The 18575-nt window shown below is 29.6% G+C and overlaps 1 protein-coding gene across 2 annotated transcripts; it reads right to left on the bottom strand.

The window, feature by feature from the left end:
• Window positions 1–7722: 7722 nt before the first annotated feature.
• LOC137831139 (trifunctional UDP-glucose 4,6-dehydratase/UDP-4-keto-6-deoxy-D-glucose 3,5-epimerase/UDP-4-keto-L-rhamnose-reductase RHM1-like) lies at window positions 7723–10957 on the bottom strand. 2 transcript variants are annotated; one of them, XM_068638690.1, is made up of 3 exons: window positions 10836–10957; window positions 8514–10045; window positions 7723–8288 (listed from the first exon to the last, which is right to left on the bottom strand). In XM_068638690.1, the coding sequence occupies exons 2-3, from the start codon at window positions 10041–10043 to the stop codon at window positions 7818–7820; spliced, it is 2001 nt and encodes a 666-aa protein (XP_068494791.1). In that variant the 5' UTR covers window positions 10044–10045; window positions 10836–10957; the 3' UTR covers window positions 7723–7817. The 2 variants fall into 2 exon arrangements, with proteins under 2 accessions (XP_068494791.1, XP_068494792.1); XM_068638691.1 differs by having other exon boundaries at window positions 8514–10053; window positions 10836–10909.
• Between the last annotated feature and the right edge of the window lie 7618 nt (window positions 10958–18575).

Below are 18575 nucleotides of genomic sequence, written 5' to 3'. Positions count from 1 at the left end.
TCTCCCAATTGGATTACAATTCACTCAATGGTGTTTTCCTCAAAATATTGTGTGTCTAGGGTTGTGCCTCAACCCTCCTATTTAACCTAATTGACTTGGGCTAAGTGACTTCTCGCTTGAGTGTTATTGGGCTCGCCTGGGCAAGAAGCTCGAAAAAAAGGCACAACGTCACTAGAGCAATCTCACTTGGACGAGATTGAGCTTGCTTGAGCGAGATCCTCTGGGGGCATCTGGCTTAGGCGAGTTTGGGCGAGCTTTGGTGAATGTTGGAGTGTTCCAACTTTCCCATTTTAGCTTTATATATTCTCCTTTTGCCCAATCATCTCCATTCTTCTCTAGAATCCTGAAATTAACACAAATTTGGGAATAAATTGTTCATATTCAAATTAAAATAAAAAAAAAATATGTAAAAAGGTATGAATTCATAAATTAGGGGTTATTTTATGTTTATTTTATCAATTAATATCCACAAGTGTCTATATTTTAATATGAAATATTACTGAAATCTGACACATATCACATATACTTCATGGGAATGCTTATCTCCTCTCTCTTCACGTGTCCAAAAAATTAATTAGAACAATGCAAACTAAATAAGAAACCAAAGTTTAGGACAATGAAGACTCTCAATCATGGCTTCAAGTACAACCTCTAACAAAACCAGTTTTTCAGGAGATTAGAAAATTAAAATAATTGCTACAGAAAACTGAAAAACAAAACTTTTATTTATCAAAACATCAAAACTCAACGGGGAATTATAAAGGAATCAACTAAAAAGGTTTAGCCTTCCATGCTAATAAAAAACAAGAATAATATAAAAAAAGGTCTAGAATGTGTTTTCTACTATGAAACACCATCCAAAAGCTCTTCTTTTCCGTCATCTGAATTCTCTTTTATAATCTTCTTTTCCTTGCACAAGATTGGATTAAAAATCTACCTTATGATATTGTTTTACAATTATTACATGTTTTTTTCCTATTTCAAATAATTAAACAAATATCTTCATTACAAAATTGTCATAGATTTTATTCTTGCTTCTCTTCTAGATATATTGTTTCCAATTTGTTTCTCTTCTCAATAAATGATTCTGAATGAAGAAGATAAGTGCAAATGAAAGAGAAAATTGAGAAAGAAGGATATGAGTGTGGATGAAATAGATGAGTACAAGGAGATAAGTGTGAGTAAATTTATATAAAAGTGAAAAAGAAAAATTATATATTTTGATTGGTTAAATTGAGCTTTTAGATTAATACTAATATAATTTACATTCTCTCTAATGCAAACATACAAATTCGTAACATATAAATAAAATTAGTGTCGGTTGAGTTAACACTAACTTACACAAATATAGAAAATATGTTATATTAGTGTCGACCTACTTGATACTAACTTGAATAATAAAATAAATAAAATTAATGTTGACTTAGTAAATACTAACTTAAATAAATATAAATATTAAAAATAAATAAGATTAGTGTCACTTATCTTGTTTATTTTTAATAATAATTTTAATTAGTGTTAACTAAGCCGACGTTAATTCGACACTATCCCAAATATTTTTACTTATTAAAAAGAGTTCAAATAATTAATCTTAACTTAGAGTTGGCTAAACTAATTCTATTGGTGCCCAACATTAAGTAGACTTTATCATCGTTGGTTAAACTAATTTTAATTCGACATTAATACAAATATTTATTTATTAAAAAAAATTAAAAAATAGTTAGTGTCGGATTTAAAGTTAGCTAAGCATGTTATCTAACATTAAGTGAATATTAAGTTAATTTGATTTTTTTTATAATAGGATGTTACACGTTATTATAATTTATTTATTTGTTTTTAACATGTGTTTAAGTAGTTATATTTCCTTTTCTAATAAAGTTTAGGTTTGGAGATATATAATTGTATTACCAACATTTTCTCTTCACATTAGAAATGTCTCTCTCATATACATATACATTTAATGTTTCTCCCCTGAATCGATTGTATCATATGATAACCTTTCAATAGTATTGCAAGAATGTGAGAAAGTTTAATTATAATCAAAATATTAAAGCTAATAACTTGATTTGCGTATGAATTTAATTACAAATATCACATCATTTTTTAAAACAAGTAATTTCTAATTAATAAATATATTTTTTTGTGATATTTATAATCAAATATATAATCAAAACCATGTCACTTTCAATTTAACAGTTACAATCAAATATTTATATTTCTCACAATTATTAAAAATCATAAGCTATAAACCATATTAAGTAAACAATAATAATGCTTAAATTGTTCACAAAAATGCTACTAATCCCATAGTTCATACCAAACTAAGAAGAAGAAACAACATAAATTAATCCCAAGCTAAAATTAAACACATGAGATAATGAGATTATAATAAACATTACTCTAAATAAAAATCACTTGAAAATCATTGAATAGAAAGCAATTTTAAAAACAAAAAAGAATTAGTTGCTATATTGACTAAATTAAGTATCATTTTAAAAACTAAAAGAATTTTGATTTCTAAATTAATTTTTATTATTCATAAATAATTTCTAAATTAGTATCTAATTAGTTACCAAGGTTTTTGCTACTAAATTTAGAATTTAAATAATTGGTAGTTAGTAGTTAATTAAATACCAATTTACAAACTATTTATAATAAAAATTAAATTAAAAACCAATAATTTTTTAAAATAATTTTTAATTCAGTTACTATATGAACTAATTATTTTTAATCTTTAAAATTGATTTTTCTTTAGTAATTTTTTATTATTAATTAATAAAATTATTATTTTTAATCTTTAAAATTAGTTTTTATTTATTGATTTTTTTAGTGTTAATTAATAAAAATCACTATTAATTAATAATGTGGAATGATTAGACCTATGGCAATGCCCCACCACCAAACATATTAGGAGAAATCTAAGTGTCGGCAAAATGGTTTTCCTTATTTGAATTCAACTTTTGCAAAATGACTTTATTAGCTTTTGTTTCTGAGATTAAACTCTAAAAGCTATTATCAACTTCTCTAAAGAGAATAAAAGAAGCTAATATCAAATCATGGAAATAAACTCCTGTATATGATTAATGAATGATACGTAATCATCGTAAACAATTTTGTCTTCGTCATTAGTGGGCTACTTCAAATAGTTAACCTAAAATCTTACATTGAAATGATGCAAACAATAATATCTATTTAACAAAAAATTTCATTTTAATTTTCATAAACTTACTTGATTAATAACCGTCACAATAATATCACTACAAGAAAATCATTAAATAAAAACTAATTTTATAAAAAAAAAATAATTAGTTGATATATTGACTAAATTAAAGATATTTTAGAGACTAAAATAATTTTTTTTTTTAAATTAGTTTCTATTATCGTTAAATAATTTCTAAATACCAAGGTTTTAACTACCAATTATTTAGATTCTAAATTTAGTAGCAAAAACATTGGTAGCTAATTAGATATCAATTTAAAAACTATTTAACAATAATAGAAACTAATTTAAAAACCAATAGATCTTTAATTTAATAATTATAACAATTAATTATTTTTTTTCTTTAAAACTGATTTCTATTGAATGATTTTTTTCTCTCTATAAATAATACGAGAATTTGACTAAATGGATTGGAAGATACTCGTAGCATGATAAAAAAAAAATAAAAATGTATGCATTAACAAGAAGGAATAACTGGTTTTAGAAAAAGGAAAAAGAAAAGATAACAGAAACCCTAATGGAAAGAAAAGAAAAGGATGTAGATATGAAGAAAGATGAAAAGATTGTTGATAGCAGCATATGTGCACATGGTAGTGAGCTTTATTTGCAGTGTGCTTGTGTTGGGTTTGGAGTACAAAGCATGTTGTTCTTGAGCTGTTCTTGGATTTTTGGGGTCACAGCATGAAAGATTGTTGGCATGCGCAAACACTTTAAATGGAGTCACCAATATATCATTGCCCAATTATAGCTTTTCTGATTGGACATATAAAGAGATTTTAAAATGAAGTGCCATGTTTTAAATAACATTATATGAGAAAAGGAAAATACATACATCAATACACTAATTTGCAAGAAAATTTAAAAATTAGAAAAATTATACGAAAGAGTTTCTATAAATTAATTTAAACATAAGTGAATTTCATTTTATGAATCTTTTTCTTTCCTAAGTTTTTATGAAGAAATTTGTTTAGGTACATCTATTTCTAAAATTTTATTTAACTCTTATCCTATTTCATATGGTATTTTTGTATGATATCAAATTTTAAAATGCGTATATTTTTAAGGAATATTTCTAATTGAAATTAGTAAAAATAAATTATATAAACTAATTTTTAATTAGTGTAAATTTAACTATTTTTCTTGTATTTATTAATAAAGAAATATCATATGAAATATCTTTCTGTAAGAACTCATGTTGTTATCTTTCTTTTAAAACAACAACTTTTATTCTAATTCTTCTTTCTTTCTCTTTTTTTTTGTTACCATCATATCATACTTATTGTCGATGAAAAATATAATATAATCTGAAAAAAAAATCTTTTGAGTAAATTAGTCAGTTCTCTCTTCTTCTTTTTTTTTTAACTTTTTTTTTTTTACATTTTGAATACATATTTTTTTAGGATACATATGAAACCCAAGTTAAATAAATGTATCTCGATTAGTCTAGATCTATGGTGATATATTTTGTTTGTAAATCAAGTTTTTTTCTGACTAAGTTAAAACCTTTTTTTTTTAACTTTTCAGAGTTTTAGAGAAATTATATGAAAAAAAAATAAAGAATCTAAATATAAGGGATTTTGATTTAATTAGTTAATCTTATTTAAATTTAAAAGGATATGTGGAAAATATAAAAATGGAATTTTCTGTTTTTATTTATTAAATATAGAATAACTAGGAGAAGAATATTTACTTTATCTTTGTCTACCCGTTCAATAATACTTGATAAATAATTCGATTTTTTACTTTATAAAATTAAGATAATTTTACAGGTTAATTATCAACGTAGTTAAAATTTTAAAAAAAATCTAGATGAATAAGTCATGTTATTTGGATACAATTTAAGTATACTGTAATTAGATTTTAAATAATATTAACTTGAGTTAAATTTCTTCATAATGAAATTGTTTCAAATTGAGATAACTGACAGATTTTACTCATTTTAGTTATTAACCTATGAAATGATCATATTTTAGTAAAAAATCAAAATAATTCGTACTAATATTATGATTAAATTTTCTTTTAAAAATTACTTAATTTTAAACCTAATCAAGAACTCACAAAACTTTAGTAATATGTTTGTATATATAGATGACTTAGTATGATTTAAGGAAGTGGTGATTATTTATTGAAGGCTTAGAAAGGTGACTTGTTCTTAGGAGTCTTTAATTAAATGATTTAGTCTCTTAACCACCACTAACCTAAAATAAGTGGTTTTATTAGGAGGTTGATCTATCTAACAGTCCACGAATTTTCAAGAACTGTGTGAACACCTCATTATCTCAATAGGTCTATTTGAAGGCCTAATAAAAAACCAATCATTTTAAAATTTTGTTGACTTTATAGAATTCAAGTTGTTTCCCTTCTAATGATGTACTTTTAAATAATTACTAAATGGACCCAATAAAATATTTTTGCATATTTTATTTATATTTTATCTCGTGTTAATAACTTTCATAAAATTTTAATTCTTTTTTCTGATTTGTCTAGTTTCTTTTATTTACAAAAAATAGGATTATTAAGAAATAATTTATAATTATGTTAAAAAAAAAAAAAAAACATTTTAGTTTATTTTTAAAAAAAATTGAATTACAACTAAATAGAATTGTTTAAAGTGAATTTTATATTTTATATGTTTTAGAATAAAATATTTATTTATTTATAATAATTCAAACAATTTAAATTGAATTTGGAGTAATTCGGTTTTGTTCAATTCTCTCAAATTATAACATACTTTATAGAAACCATACCTAATCAGTTATTGACTTATTTGGATATATTCATACATCAAGGTCCAACCCTAATTCAACCAGTGTCAACAACTTTTTATTGGCAATTGATTACTGCATCCAATAATTTTTTATCGTCACCCAATTAACTTTCAAATTTTCAAAATTATCCTTATTTTGAAATTAAAAATCTATAACTAAAAATTATATCCTGAAAAGGAAAATTTAAAATAAAATTTTGAAATAAAATTTAAAAACTAAAATCTCTTTCTGGAAAAACAATTCCAAAATAGAAAAAATGCATTTTTGGAAAACAAAATCCAAAAAACAGATTTTGAAAACGTATTCACAACAGGGATTTAGGTAACATATTCTAGAGAGGGATGATAGACGGGTCAGTCCGGTAGTTTTTTCTTTACCTACCACTGGTCGGTCAAAAATGGGTGGGTTGGACTAGTCTATCAAGGTTATAGGGTTGAAATCAGTAATCTAATCTAGTCTCTCATAGGATGAAATGGTGAGTTGATCCCTTTGTTATTTTGCAATTTTTCATTCATATCACTTTTTAAACAATAAAAATTGTAAGAAAAAATAATAAATTAAATTAAACTTTAATATTTTAATTAAAAAAGGTTTAATATTTAAAAAATAAAATAAATATCAACGATACTTTAGTTAGGAATGACAAAGAAAGACCGACCATACGGAATCGGCCGCATTCTACTAAGAAAAATGCGGGATGAGCTGCCTTTTTCAACCCGCTAGTCCGTTTTGGCCCGTCCCACATAATCAACCGTCTGTGCGGGCCAAGTGTGGGACAGGACGGATTGACCCGCAGAACTTAAAAACTAGAAATTTATTTTTGCATCCCCATATTTTCTTCATGGAGCCTTATATTTTTCATTCTAGAATTTTTACTCATATCTTATTATGCATGTGTTGTGAGAATAATTTTGTGAGACGATTTATCTAATGCATCTAAATAAATAAAAAATTAAATTTTTCAAAATTTCTATTTAAAAATATATTTTTTACTAATTTTTAAAAAAATATTTCTTATATGGGTTGGCCCGCAAACCCATAGGTCAATCCTTATGCAGGGCGGGCTAGTAAAATCAGCATGCATATTCTATGCAGGCCAACTTGATCCGCATTTTGTGAGTCTATGCAGAGCGGACCAACCCGCATTGTCATCTCTAACTTCAGTGAATCAAATGATGTATAAAGAAACTAATGTAAATAAAATTTTATATAAAACATTAACCACTACCAATTTTAATTCCAAAAACACGAGATTGATCTTTGAAAGTGTCATAAATAAAGAAGGATGGGTTCTTGCTTGTGACTCGCCAGATTGGGGGATTAGGCAAACCAGACCAATACGGGTTGACGTGGATTAAAAAGTTGACATATTCTGACTAAATGATAGTGGGTTGACCGTCTATCCGACAGAACCAACCCACTTTGTCATCCTAAAACTAGTAAAAAGATTTTGAAATCTAGAAATAGTGTATTTCAGAAATCCAAATCCAAAAAATTATTCTAGAATACCAAATCCAAAATGTATTTTAATCAACACCTCCCTCTTATTTAAAAACTAAAAAACTACTTTTTATATTTCACTTCAGCCATTATATGCAGGTTCAAAAACATCATGCGCAGGAATCAATTGCCTTTTTTATTTAGACCAACATAGTTCTGTTGTAAAATAGAACTTAGAAACAACAAAACCCAATCATCTACAAAATCTAAAACAAATACAAAATTGGAAGAAAGTAAAAAGAAATGAGAAATTCAATAGTAGGATTACGTCAAACTAGTCCATACCATAGTAGCAAGAAGAGGAAGAAAATAGATAGAGATGTATACATTTATTTATAGTTAGTTATGCCACTCAATAACCCAAGTTCTTGTTTTTTTGGCTCAAAGACATATTTGAGCAATGAGTCCCTAACAGGCAATAGTTCAGGAAATTCCTTCTGCAGTTGTGATGCATCCATTTCATTAGTTCTTGGAGAAGGGAATTGACCCTGTTGTTCAACTGTAAAATTAACCCATTTAAAACTAGGATCAATATAATCCCTGTACATCTCCAGAATCTCATTGCAGGTCACAATACCAGGGTTTGTGAAGTTCCAAATGCCCCTGCAATTCCTTTTGGCCATCTCAATTGAAATGGGTAAGAGTTCATCCAAAACAGTGATGCTGTTTGGAATGTTGGCCACTTTATCAGACCTTGTTATCTTAGTGATGAAGTTATGTGGGTTGCTGAGATCAGATGAAACTGGCAATTGGATTCTCAGGGTGCACACATTATCATATTCCTTTAGGAGCTCTTCAACCTAAAGCCATAGTGACAAAAACAAAATTAGTGATCATGCAAAAACTGTGCAACAGAAATGGCAAAAGAATAAAATAGTGTATGCTCTGATTTACATTGTCATCCACTTCACAATTACTACCTTAGTAATGATGATTTTGATTGGTTGGTAGTGTAAAGTATTTTCATATTATCAAATGCATAGAAATTAAACTTATATAGCAAAATGCAAGTTTTTTTAAGATACCTTGGCTTGCGTTCTAAAGTAGAAAGAATCAGTGGAACTTTTTGTGTCTTCCAAATTACCACCATAGGCATAATTCATCATGGGAAGACCATGCTCTTTGCAAACATTTGCCAATGTTAAGACACTAACAACATTTGCTCGTATGGCTTCTGGTTTATGAGCTTCAAACCATTTCACATTTAATGCTCCGGTCACCCCAGAAGCATTGAAAACATGAGTTGGTTTACTGGTCCTTATGTCAACCAAGATTTGTGATCCATCATCTAAGCGTGCTTTGCCATATTCAAAGGGTATCCCTTGCTTCTCACAAATGTTTCCTACAAGCCCCCCAATCCACCCTGCACCACCATATATCAAGAACTTCACAGATTGCTTTCTTGGTGGCACATTGCTTCTTATAGTTGGAACCACCATTTTGTTCTCGTTGGCATGGTTTGCATCAACAACGGAAGCATTTTTGGTCTTATCTGTGCCATCATAGTACTTCTCAACTCCTGGCATAGTGAGCATTCTTGGATGAGGAAGCAAAGCACCAGAAACATCACCCCACCAATCAGGATTCTTGAGAAACCAACCCAAGGTTTTCCTTAGCCCCTCTTCCCAAGCAGTGCTCTCAGACCACCCCAAATCCTTCAGCTTCTCATCATCCAAGAAGTACCTTTGATCATTGAAAGGCCTGTTCTCCACAAACTTGACATGTGTGTCAGGATCCAAATTGAAAAGCCTGCATATGTCCCTTGCCACATCAATCACCCTCCTCTCTTTCTTTGTCCCTACGTTATAAACATGCCCTACCTCACCCCTATGGAGAATGATCTCAAATGCCTCAGCCACATCTTCACAATAGAGATAACTCCTAACATTGGACCCATCCCCATGAATTGGAAGAATACTTCCTTTCATAGCGAGGAGCAAGAACTTTGGAATCAACTTCTCAGGAAACTGATTAGGCCCATAAACATTGTTCCCTCTTGTGGTTATAACAGGCAAGCCATATGACCTACCATATGCCATGACAAGCATTTCAGCACCAGCTTTTGTTGCAGAGTATGGATTGGTAGGTAATAACTGAGAAGCCTCATGGTTTCCCACCACTGCATCCTCATCTGTCTCCCCATAAACCTCATCAGTGCTTACATGAATGAACCTCTTCACTTGGCCACCAGAGACTTTGCAAGCCTCCAGCAACACATGTGTGCCATAGATGTTGTTCTTGGTGAACTCAAAACTGTTTCCAAAGGAGTTGTCCACATGGGTTTGTGCTGCAAAGTGCATGATGGTGTCAATAGACTCAGTGAGGAGAATGTAGTTGACCAAGTCAGCACTACCAATGTCTCCCTTGATGAACTTGAAATTTGGAGATGAACGTGAGGGCATCAGGTTCTTCAAATTTGAACAGTAATCAAGCTTGTCTAGGACAACAATTTTGTAGTCAGGGTAGTTCCTGACTATCCTGTTGCAGACATGGGATGCAATGAACCCTGCTGCTCCAGTGATCAGAATGTTCTTTGGCTTGTAGGTGTTAGCCATATCTGCATAACTTTTGTGCAAAGCAACTTCTACTCAGATGTGTCACAAGTTTTGGTAAAAAACATGTAGCAGAACACTACAGAGTTTAGTTTATGAGAAATGCTAACAACACTTTCTTTTTAACACTTTTTTATCTCATAAAATTTATTAGAATCACAAGTTTTGATGATCTTAAGTCAGAAAGAAAAAGTTATCAAAGGATAAATTTTACTCAATAACAAATACATAGAGTGTGAGAGAAAATATTAGACCCTAAATTCTAAAAAATATATTCACTTGTACTTTACTAGAAATTAGACTAGATATGATTTATAAAGTAATTATTATATAAGTAAAAGCAGTGTCATGTATAATAATCTATATTTGATGATAAAGTAAAATTCATTTAACCACCATTACCCTACTACTTGTAAATTTTAATTAAAATATAATAAAATCTGATGATTAGTTAAAAACTCAACATAGTTTTAGTGAGAGAGTTGGATCAATATAATTTTACATTTTATAAATAGTAGATATTTTAGAATTTTAAACATAGGAAAATTGATGATTAGAAGACCATGTTTGGGTAATAATAGGATAATTTGTACAAGAATGTCGGCTTGTGTTGATCTAAAGACTCAACCAGAACCAACCATTCATCAAAGACCAGACACCAGAATGAACACTGAAACAGAGAATAACTAGAATCTTACATTAAAATACGAAACAAAGGCATAATCGAACACAAAAAGATCAAAATCTTCAACAACTAATTTCAGTGAATTGAAAAGTGGGAAATGGTTAACTTACAGAAGCTCCTCAGCACACAGTAGCAAAACGATGAAAAATGGAAGTTTGGTTGAAAATGAGTGAAGAAAAAGAGTGGGATGTGAAAAAAGGTTTTACATCATGCGTGTATTTATAGTTTATAATAATAATAATAATTTAATAATATGATTCTCTTAGTTTCACCAACTCTCATGGATCACGAGTTACGTTTTTTTATTATTCATATATTCTTCGTATTTCTTTTATCAACAATCTTTTTCCATAAGCATTAATCAAGTATCTATTGTGGCACGAGGAACATAATTTTTAATAACCTCACACGTGGCAAGCTGTGACACAACGCTAAAAGCATAAAATAACATGAAACTAACATGAAGTACTGAAAAAACATAAATGATAAGCATAAACATTAATTGATAATAATTGGCATCTCTCAAAAGTTTATTATTTGAACAGAGTAAAACGAAAATAAGTTAGCATACATATTTTGCTTCTTCAAATTATATACTCTCTTAACTACTTTAATTTTAGATCGAATCGAAATAGGGCCTTAGTATATATTAATTCAACTATAAAAAAATAAAGGTGGTAGTGGCATGTTTTTGACATACTCACTTTACCATTGTTTTTATTGATGTTTAAAATTTATTAAAAGCGATAAAAGTAGAAAAAAAAATTTATTAATAGAAAAATATGACTATTTGTTTATAATCTACTAATTCCTTTCATGTTCAACTTTTATATTTGTAATTATATTTGTTTATATATAATAAATACAATTCCAAATATAATAAGAGACAGATTAACTTACTATACATTATACATAAAATAATCTCAAACCAATTATATGCACGTGACTATAAACAAACCACAAGCCACCTGTTAATTCATTTTCCTTGATCATAAATCAATATATGAATCTAAATATTAAATGAATATACAATAAAAAAAAAATCAATCAAAATTATCTTAAGTAAGTATGTTCTATAAAAAAACTAACACTTAACCGAATTTAAGACTTTGATCTACAATTAGATCATATAATTATGGATCATGATAAGTTTAAGATATCAATATCTAAGTGTATGGACGTGTATCAAATATACAATAAACCATATATTAAATCTACATGATTTCAACGTTCAATGAAGTTACAATATCTCTGTTTATCATATGTTTCTTTACTTCATAAATATTAACAAATAATACTTCACATAACATCCTATATAAGTAACTTATTCATATAAAAAGATACATACAACATATATAGTCACAATTATAACACATTAATCCATCCATATATTCCATCTTAGCATTTTATTGGAATAAACAATCAAATTTATATGAAAATATAATAAGTTAGAATATACATCATTTTAGACTAGATTTAAGTATGATTTAGGGATTAAGGAATACTCACTTGAGCAAGGACACCATGCTTAGGTGATATTTCCAAATAAAAAAAAGTTTGTTCTTGATTTCTTCCTAGTTCAAGCTAGCATAGGTAGCTAATGATAGGTCTCACTGCTTAAGCATCATAGATGCTTGAATGATGTATGTCTCTTTTAATTAAGAAAATAAACTTGAGACTTACCCAAACAATTAGAACTTCATCTCTTGATTAATGAGCTTTCAGCTAAGAGAAGATTATTGTTGCCACTTTCTTATTCATGTTTTGGCTTCTAGCTTGAACAAGAGATGCTATTGCTCAATTATCCAACTTATCATTCAAGAGATAATACTCTCTTGTGAAGGTTTAAGCCCTTTCTTGAGCAGGGCTCAAGCAACAACTAGGCATTATGCAAAAACAACTCAACATAACTACCAAAATAAAATTTGCTGAAACTAATTATCCTAAGAAGTTTAAATTACTTATTTGAACTCAATGAAAGCACAATTCACTCACTTGTGATATTATGCCTCATTTTGACTCTTCTAAAACTTACAAATCTTCAAAAATTCATATACATTTTTAAGATCCATCAATTTCAATTTCGGTGTACAACTCACCAATTCATTAACAATAACAATCACACAAGTCAATAAGTCAATTATAGTTTAATATAGTTTCTCTAACCTAACAATGTACTTGCACCTAAGTAATTGCTATAAGTAGTCGAGAGGCACCAAAAATCCTAAAGGCATAGTGAAACATAGTCAAACAATACAAAATTTCACTAACATGTTGTTCTAGTTAGGAGAATCAATTTTCTCAATTGACCAAACCAACAAAGAGCTTAGACACTAGCAAAAAGAAATTGAAATATTTTTAGAGTAAAAAGATACTTACTCCAAATTGAAATCTATGAAAATATAAATCATCTAAGACAACTCAACTACTAGATAGAAATCATCCAAGACTACTGATGTGAATGTAACTACAAGAATACATGATTCTTTGACATTCTTAGGAGCAACTTGAGCTGGTCATAAATGGCACCTTACTTTAGAATTGGATCAATGTTCTAATTCAAGAACTCACCAAGACTTAGCACCAACCAAGACTCATATGGAAGTCCATATATTGTCAAATGGAATCAAAACACAAGGAATGAAGAACAAGAATTAAAAACTGGACAGAATTGAAAAGCTAGCTACTGGACTGAATAGAAACACAGAACAAAACTGGAAAACAGAAAACTAAACGGTACAAATGAAAGGAAACAACAAGCAAAGCTAATCTACCGAATGAAATTGAAAGAACATGAAGGAAGAACACTTATAGAAGGATATTGCTGGATTTTGAGAATTGGAAGAACACTTCACGCCACTTGGTTCCTTGATCCAAGATAAGTGATGGAGTGCCGCCACTTGAAGCTCACCATAGCTCACAAGATAAGGCAAAGGAAGAAGAAGACTCAAGACTCACAATTTCTCTCCAAATTTGAGTATAGTCTCTCTCCTATAAAAATTCCAATCTCCAAAATACAAAGAGAAGCACCTTATTTATAGCCTATGAGGTGCTGAAAATGCAAGCTAAATGACACCTAAATGTAATGAAATCCGGCGCCAATCTAGACAATGAAGGAAGTGTGACTTTCCTTCCTAGTTTGGCACCTCCTAATCTCCTATCCACACTCCCCCTAAACTACCTTACTACTTACACCTCTTTATTACATCCGAACCCCTATTCTACAAAAGAAATAAGAAGAGCCATCTTATTATACTCTTGTCCCAAAGCTCTTGCCATGCTCCTAGTAATTCGTTGGGCTTGGACCCCTTGTTGGGCTTGGGCCCCTTGTTGGGCTTGGGCTTCATGGGCTTGAGCATCCTCTACTTGGTTTCCATCAACTACTCAACTACTGCATGATAGGTTCAAATTTTGAATGATATGGTAATTCAAATAAGAAACTAAGAGAGAATGATGGAATGCGAGAGAGTTTGAAGCATGCAAGAGAAGAAAGAAGAAATAAGAAAAATAAGAAATAAAAAGGAAAAAAAAGAAAAAAGAGAGTAAAGAGTCCAAGATCGGAGGCTTAACATTATCCCCAAAACAACAAAATTTGTCCTAAAAAATTCTCTCAACAGTGAATAAATGAGGATAGCCTTCAAACATCTTGTATTCTATCTCTTAGGTAGAATAACTAGATTTGAGATTCCAAAAATCCTTGAGCATGTTTATGTTTCTACCATGCAATTGTTTCACTTGATAATCCACAATGTTGACTGGTTTAACCTCAAATGACATGTTGTCCTTCACTTGTACAACATTAAGTTCCAAAATGTGTTCCATATCGAGTACAAACTTTCTAATTTGTGAGACAAATATATTATGGATGTTTACCATTGGAGGAGGTAAAACAAGCCCATAAGCTACAAGACGTATTCTCTTTAGAATCTGATTAGACCTAATGGATTTTGGTTTTTGATTTAATAACCCTTATACACCAGCGAATGGTGTAATTTTGACAAATACATGATCACCAACCAAGAATTCCAATGGTCTTCTCCTTTGATATACATGTGTTTTTTTTCTTCCTGAGGAAGTATTCAATCTCTCCTAAATTAATGTAACCTTCTCAATAGTTTGTTGATGAAACTGAGATAAAGTTGTTCATGCACTTTCTGTCATGCAAGGTTTCATATGGAGTCATCCCAATGTTTATTTGATATTTGTTATTATAAATTAACTTCACTAACTATAAAATTTCACTCTAACTTCCTAAATGATCATACAAGTCTTCAAAAAATCTTATAATGATTGCATCATTCTTCTTGACTACTAGTCAATTTGTGAATTGTAAACTAAACTGAGTTGGAGTATAATCACAAGGCTTCCTGAAGTGTTTGGTAAAATCTAGAAGTGAAGTGGGGATCTCTATTTGATTCGGTGTTGGAGGGTACCCTGTGTAAGTTCAAGATTCACTTATATAGATTTGTGTCAATTTATGCATAGAAATAATTATATTTATGGATAAGAAATGTGCAAACTTTATCATATGATGCACTATATCCTAAATTACATCATGCCTCCTCACTGTAAGTGGGTGATAAAATCCATCAAGATATTATCTTACTTTTATCAAGGTATTTCTAATTGATGAAACATGTCTCTTTGTCATTAATGTTCAAGCTTAGACTTCTAACAAGTCAAACAATGTCTATGAAACATGTATGTCTAATTGAAGAAACATGTCTCTATATACTTTGACTACATATCTCTTCTTCATGTCAAACCACCAATAAAACTTCTTAAGATCCTAATACATTTTGGTCGTATCAAGATGTAAATTTAGGATGCTCTTATAAGCTTATGATAACACCAACAGACTTAATATACGTTTCAAATTACAATCCATTAATTATTTCCTGTTTATCTTTTCTATAAATTTGTTAGTTATAAGAAACATGTTACAATTAATATGGTTAGAAGATACTAAAATCTCTAAGTTGAAATTGTAGTCCTCAATCAACACCAATTATTTAATCATCAAAGTAAACATTTGATTCTTCTTTATCCTCTTTTTTTTCAAGATGGTACAACAATTGAAAATCATAATGTTTTAAGAATGTCATCCACCTCATGTACCTCGTGTTAATTTTCTTTTGGTCAAATAATACCTTAAGATTTTATGATTAATAAACACATCAAAATTATTGTGATAAAGGTAATGTCTTCATATCTTCAATGGAAAGATGACTTATGCCAACTCTAAGTCCGGAGGTTGGTAGTTCCTTTCATGTACTTTCAACTACAAAGAGGCATAAACAACCACTTTCAAAATCAAACTAACAAACAAATGTTATTTGCAATAGAACACATACCTTTGACTAAACCATAAAATTGTGAAGCCTTAACTTTACTAATGATAAATGCTATCCAGCTACTATCGACTTCTAATTTATGTAATGTTATGCCTACTGCACACAACTAGGAGTGGGTACTCTCAATTTAGCTTGGCAATCCTTTGTAGGATGGTCATACCAATGAAATCTAGTGCATGTCACATTTGGAGTTGAAAATTGGATCTTCAACCTCTAGATGTATGAGAACCACACTTAAAACATCTTACAAATGAAAATCGGATCATCTACCTCTAGATGGTTGAGGCCTTGAATAAGCCTTATTTTGATCAATATATCTAGGTTTCTTTCCTAAAGGTCCTTAAACTTTGGGATTTAGCAAATTTTTTGTTGCTCTTAAAGCTCTCTACCACCTTTACTTTCTTCATTAAAGCATGAAAATCTCCAACCATTTCCTTGATTTCTTGCTTTAGACCATTCTAAAACTTTCTATACCTCTAAGCCTTATATATGTCTTGGGTGTAGAATTTAGCTAGATATTTGAACCTAGTAGCATACTTGGTCACTAACAAAATATCTTACTTAATATGCATAAATTCAATCTCTTTGGCATACTTGATACTTTCAAGGAAATACTCATTTATAATTTTTCCTTTAAAACTCTTCCATGTGATGACTTATCGTATATCTTTCATCATTTGTCTCATGTCCTGTAATAAGAATTTTCCTTCATTATAAGCATATAGAGGGCATAAGATAACTTAGTTTCCCTCTCAATATATCTAATTTGTTAATTAGATTTATTAGGGTTCACCTTGTCATTGGAATTTGGGGAATTATGCCTCAGGAAATCTTCTAAACTCAAAGAAGGATGTTGATGAAAAGTCTAATATGTCTTTGTTTCCATCCTAGCAGTTTCCAACTGATCTCTGCTATTATAGGATTATTGGCATCATCCCAATAGCTCTAACAATAGCACACATATGTATTGAAGGAAGATGAAGGGTAGGTAGTTTGTGTGTTATCAGTAATCATGCAAAAGAAATTATATTAACTAATTCATTTAACTAGGCTAAACATTCAACTAACATAAAAAGAATAATACTAATTCATTTCCCTTATGTTGACCCATAATACAACTAGGCTCTGACACCATAAATGTAACACTCATTCTCTAGTTGATCTTATTGTTGCAGCGTCACAGTGACACTTGAGAAATATACACCTCTTTTACTTAATAAAATAGCCTTTATTATGTTTTGAGTTTAATTTTAACGTTACAATAAAAAACAATTTAATTTTTATTTATCTTACTTCATTATCTCTTTTAAACTATTTTATTATTTTCTAAAGAATTTTAAAGAGTTTATTTCTTCTCCTTCCTTCATGTTTCCAAAATATTTTACTTCATGTTCCAAGATAGTCAAGAGAAAACTTATATCAGTTAATGAAAATCTCATTTAAGGTAAATTTTTCTCTTCTAACTAGGGGTGTTTTAGCTTGCATGTAAGATTTGATGGGACAAGATGAATTTGTATGAGTTTTAACATTTTATAATGTTTTCTTAATCAGCAAAGAATAATAAATAAATAGAAATTAAGCATTTAAGGGATGCTCCAACCTGTATAAAAAAGAGAGTGTTAGCATCATATTTTAGCTTACAAAACAAGCAAAATCAAAAGGTTTGCCATAAAAAAGGACAGTCCACACCTCCTAACTAGTCTCTGTAGCCCTAATGAACCTAAAAACCTTCTGGTAGGTTAATACTGCACCAAGTTTACAGGTTTAAATATGTATCGTGCTCAAAGTCTACACCACAGACGTATAAATCCAACAATAGGATCCTTTTTAAGAAATATCCAAGTAATTATATTCCCTCTGCTGCTTAGGCATAATCCATTATTTCTTGTACCCTTGTTGGAGTTGCAAGTATTGCAACTCATAGCTATGCCAAACCTCTACTACAACAAAGAAATATCCCACTTTTTACTGCATATCTCTTGCACATATACACACACCTTTCCAACCTTTGATTACCAATAATCACATAGCGTTATTTACAAATGTTATAACATGAGATACACACACTTATAATACCTAAAAAAAGTGACTCTAACTATGCTAAAGTTTTTCAATTGGCCTAAAGAACTACGCTATACAAACATAAATAAGAACAATCACAGATCTTCAACAATTTTCAACTACTTCTGCCTTGGTATTCCAGTAGGTTTTGTTCCACAAATATTCTACATCTTTTATAGTTTGTTATTAAACAACATTTGAAGAATAAAACATAACCATTTTTCCTTACTGATCCCTACACTCTACAAAAAAGAACAAAACTAGACAGTAACGATGTCACCCTGCTTTTTCTAGCCCTTCCCTACATTTTGGTTACATCACACATTGACAAGTTTTATAGTATAAAGTAGTTTCACACCCCTACCGCTTTAATCTATTAACTAGTCACAAGTTTTTTATACATAACTTTGGACATAACACCCAATTTGAATAAAA

Source organism: Phaseolus vulgaris, chromosome 6 (genome assembly GCF_000499845.2).
Source record: "Phaseolus vulgaris cultivar G19833 chromosome 6, P. vulgaris v2.0, whole genome shotgun sequence".
Classification (NCBI taxonomy): Eukaryota; Viridiplantae; Streptophyta; class Magnoliopsida; order Fabales; family Fabaceae; genus Phaseolus; species Phaseolus vulgaris.
Note: the sequence above shows the minus strand (reverse complement) of the source record. Positions and strands in the feature narration are given on the sequence as shown.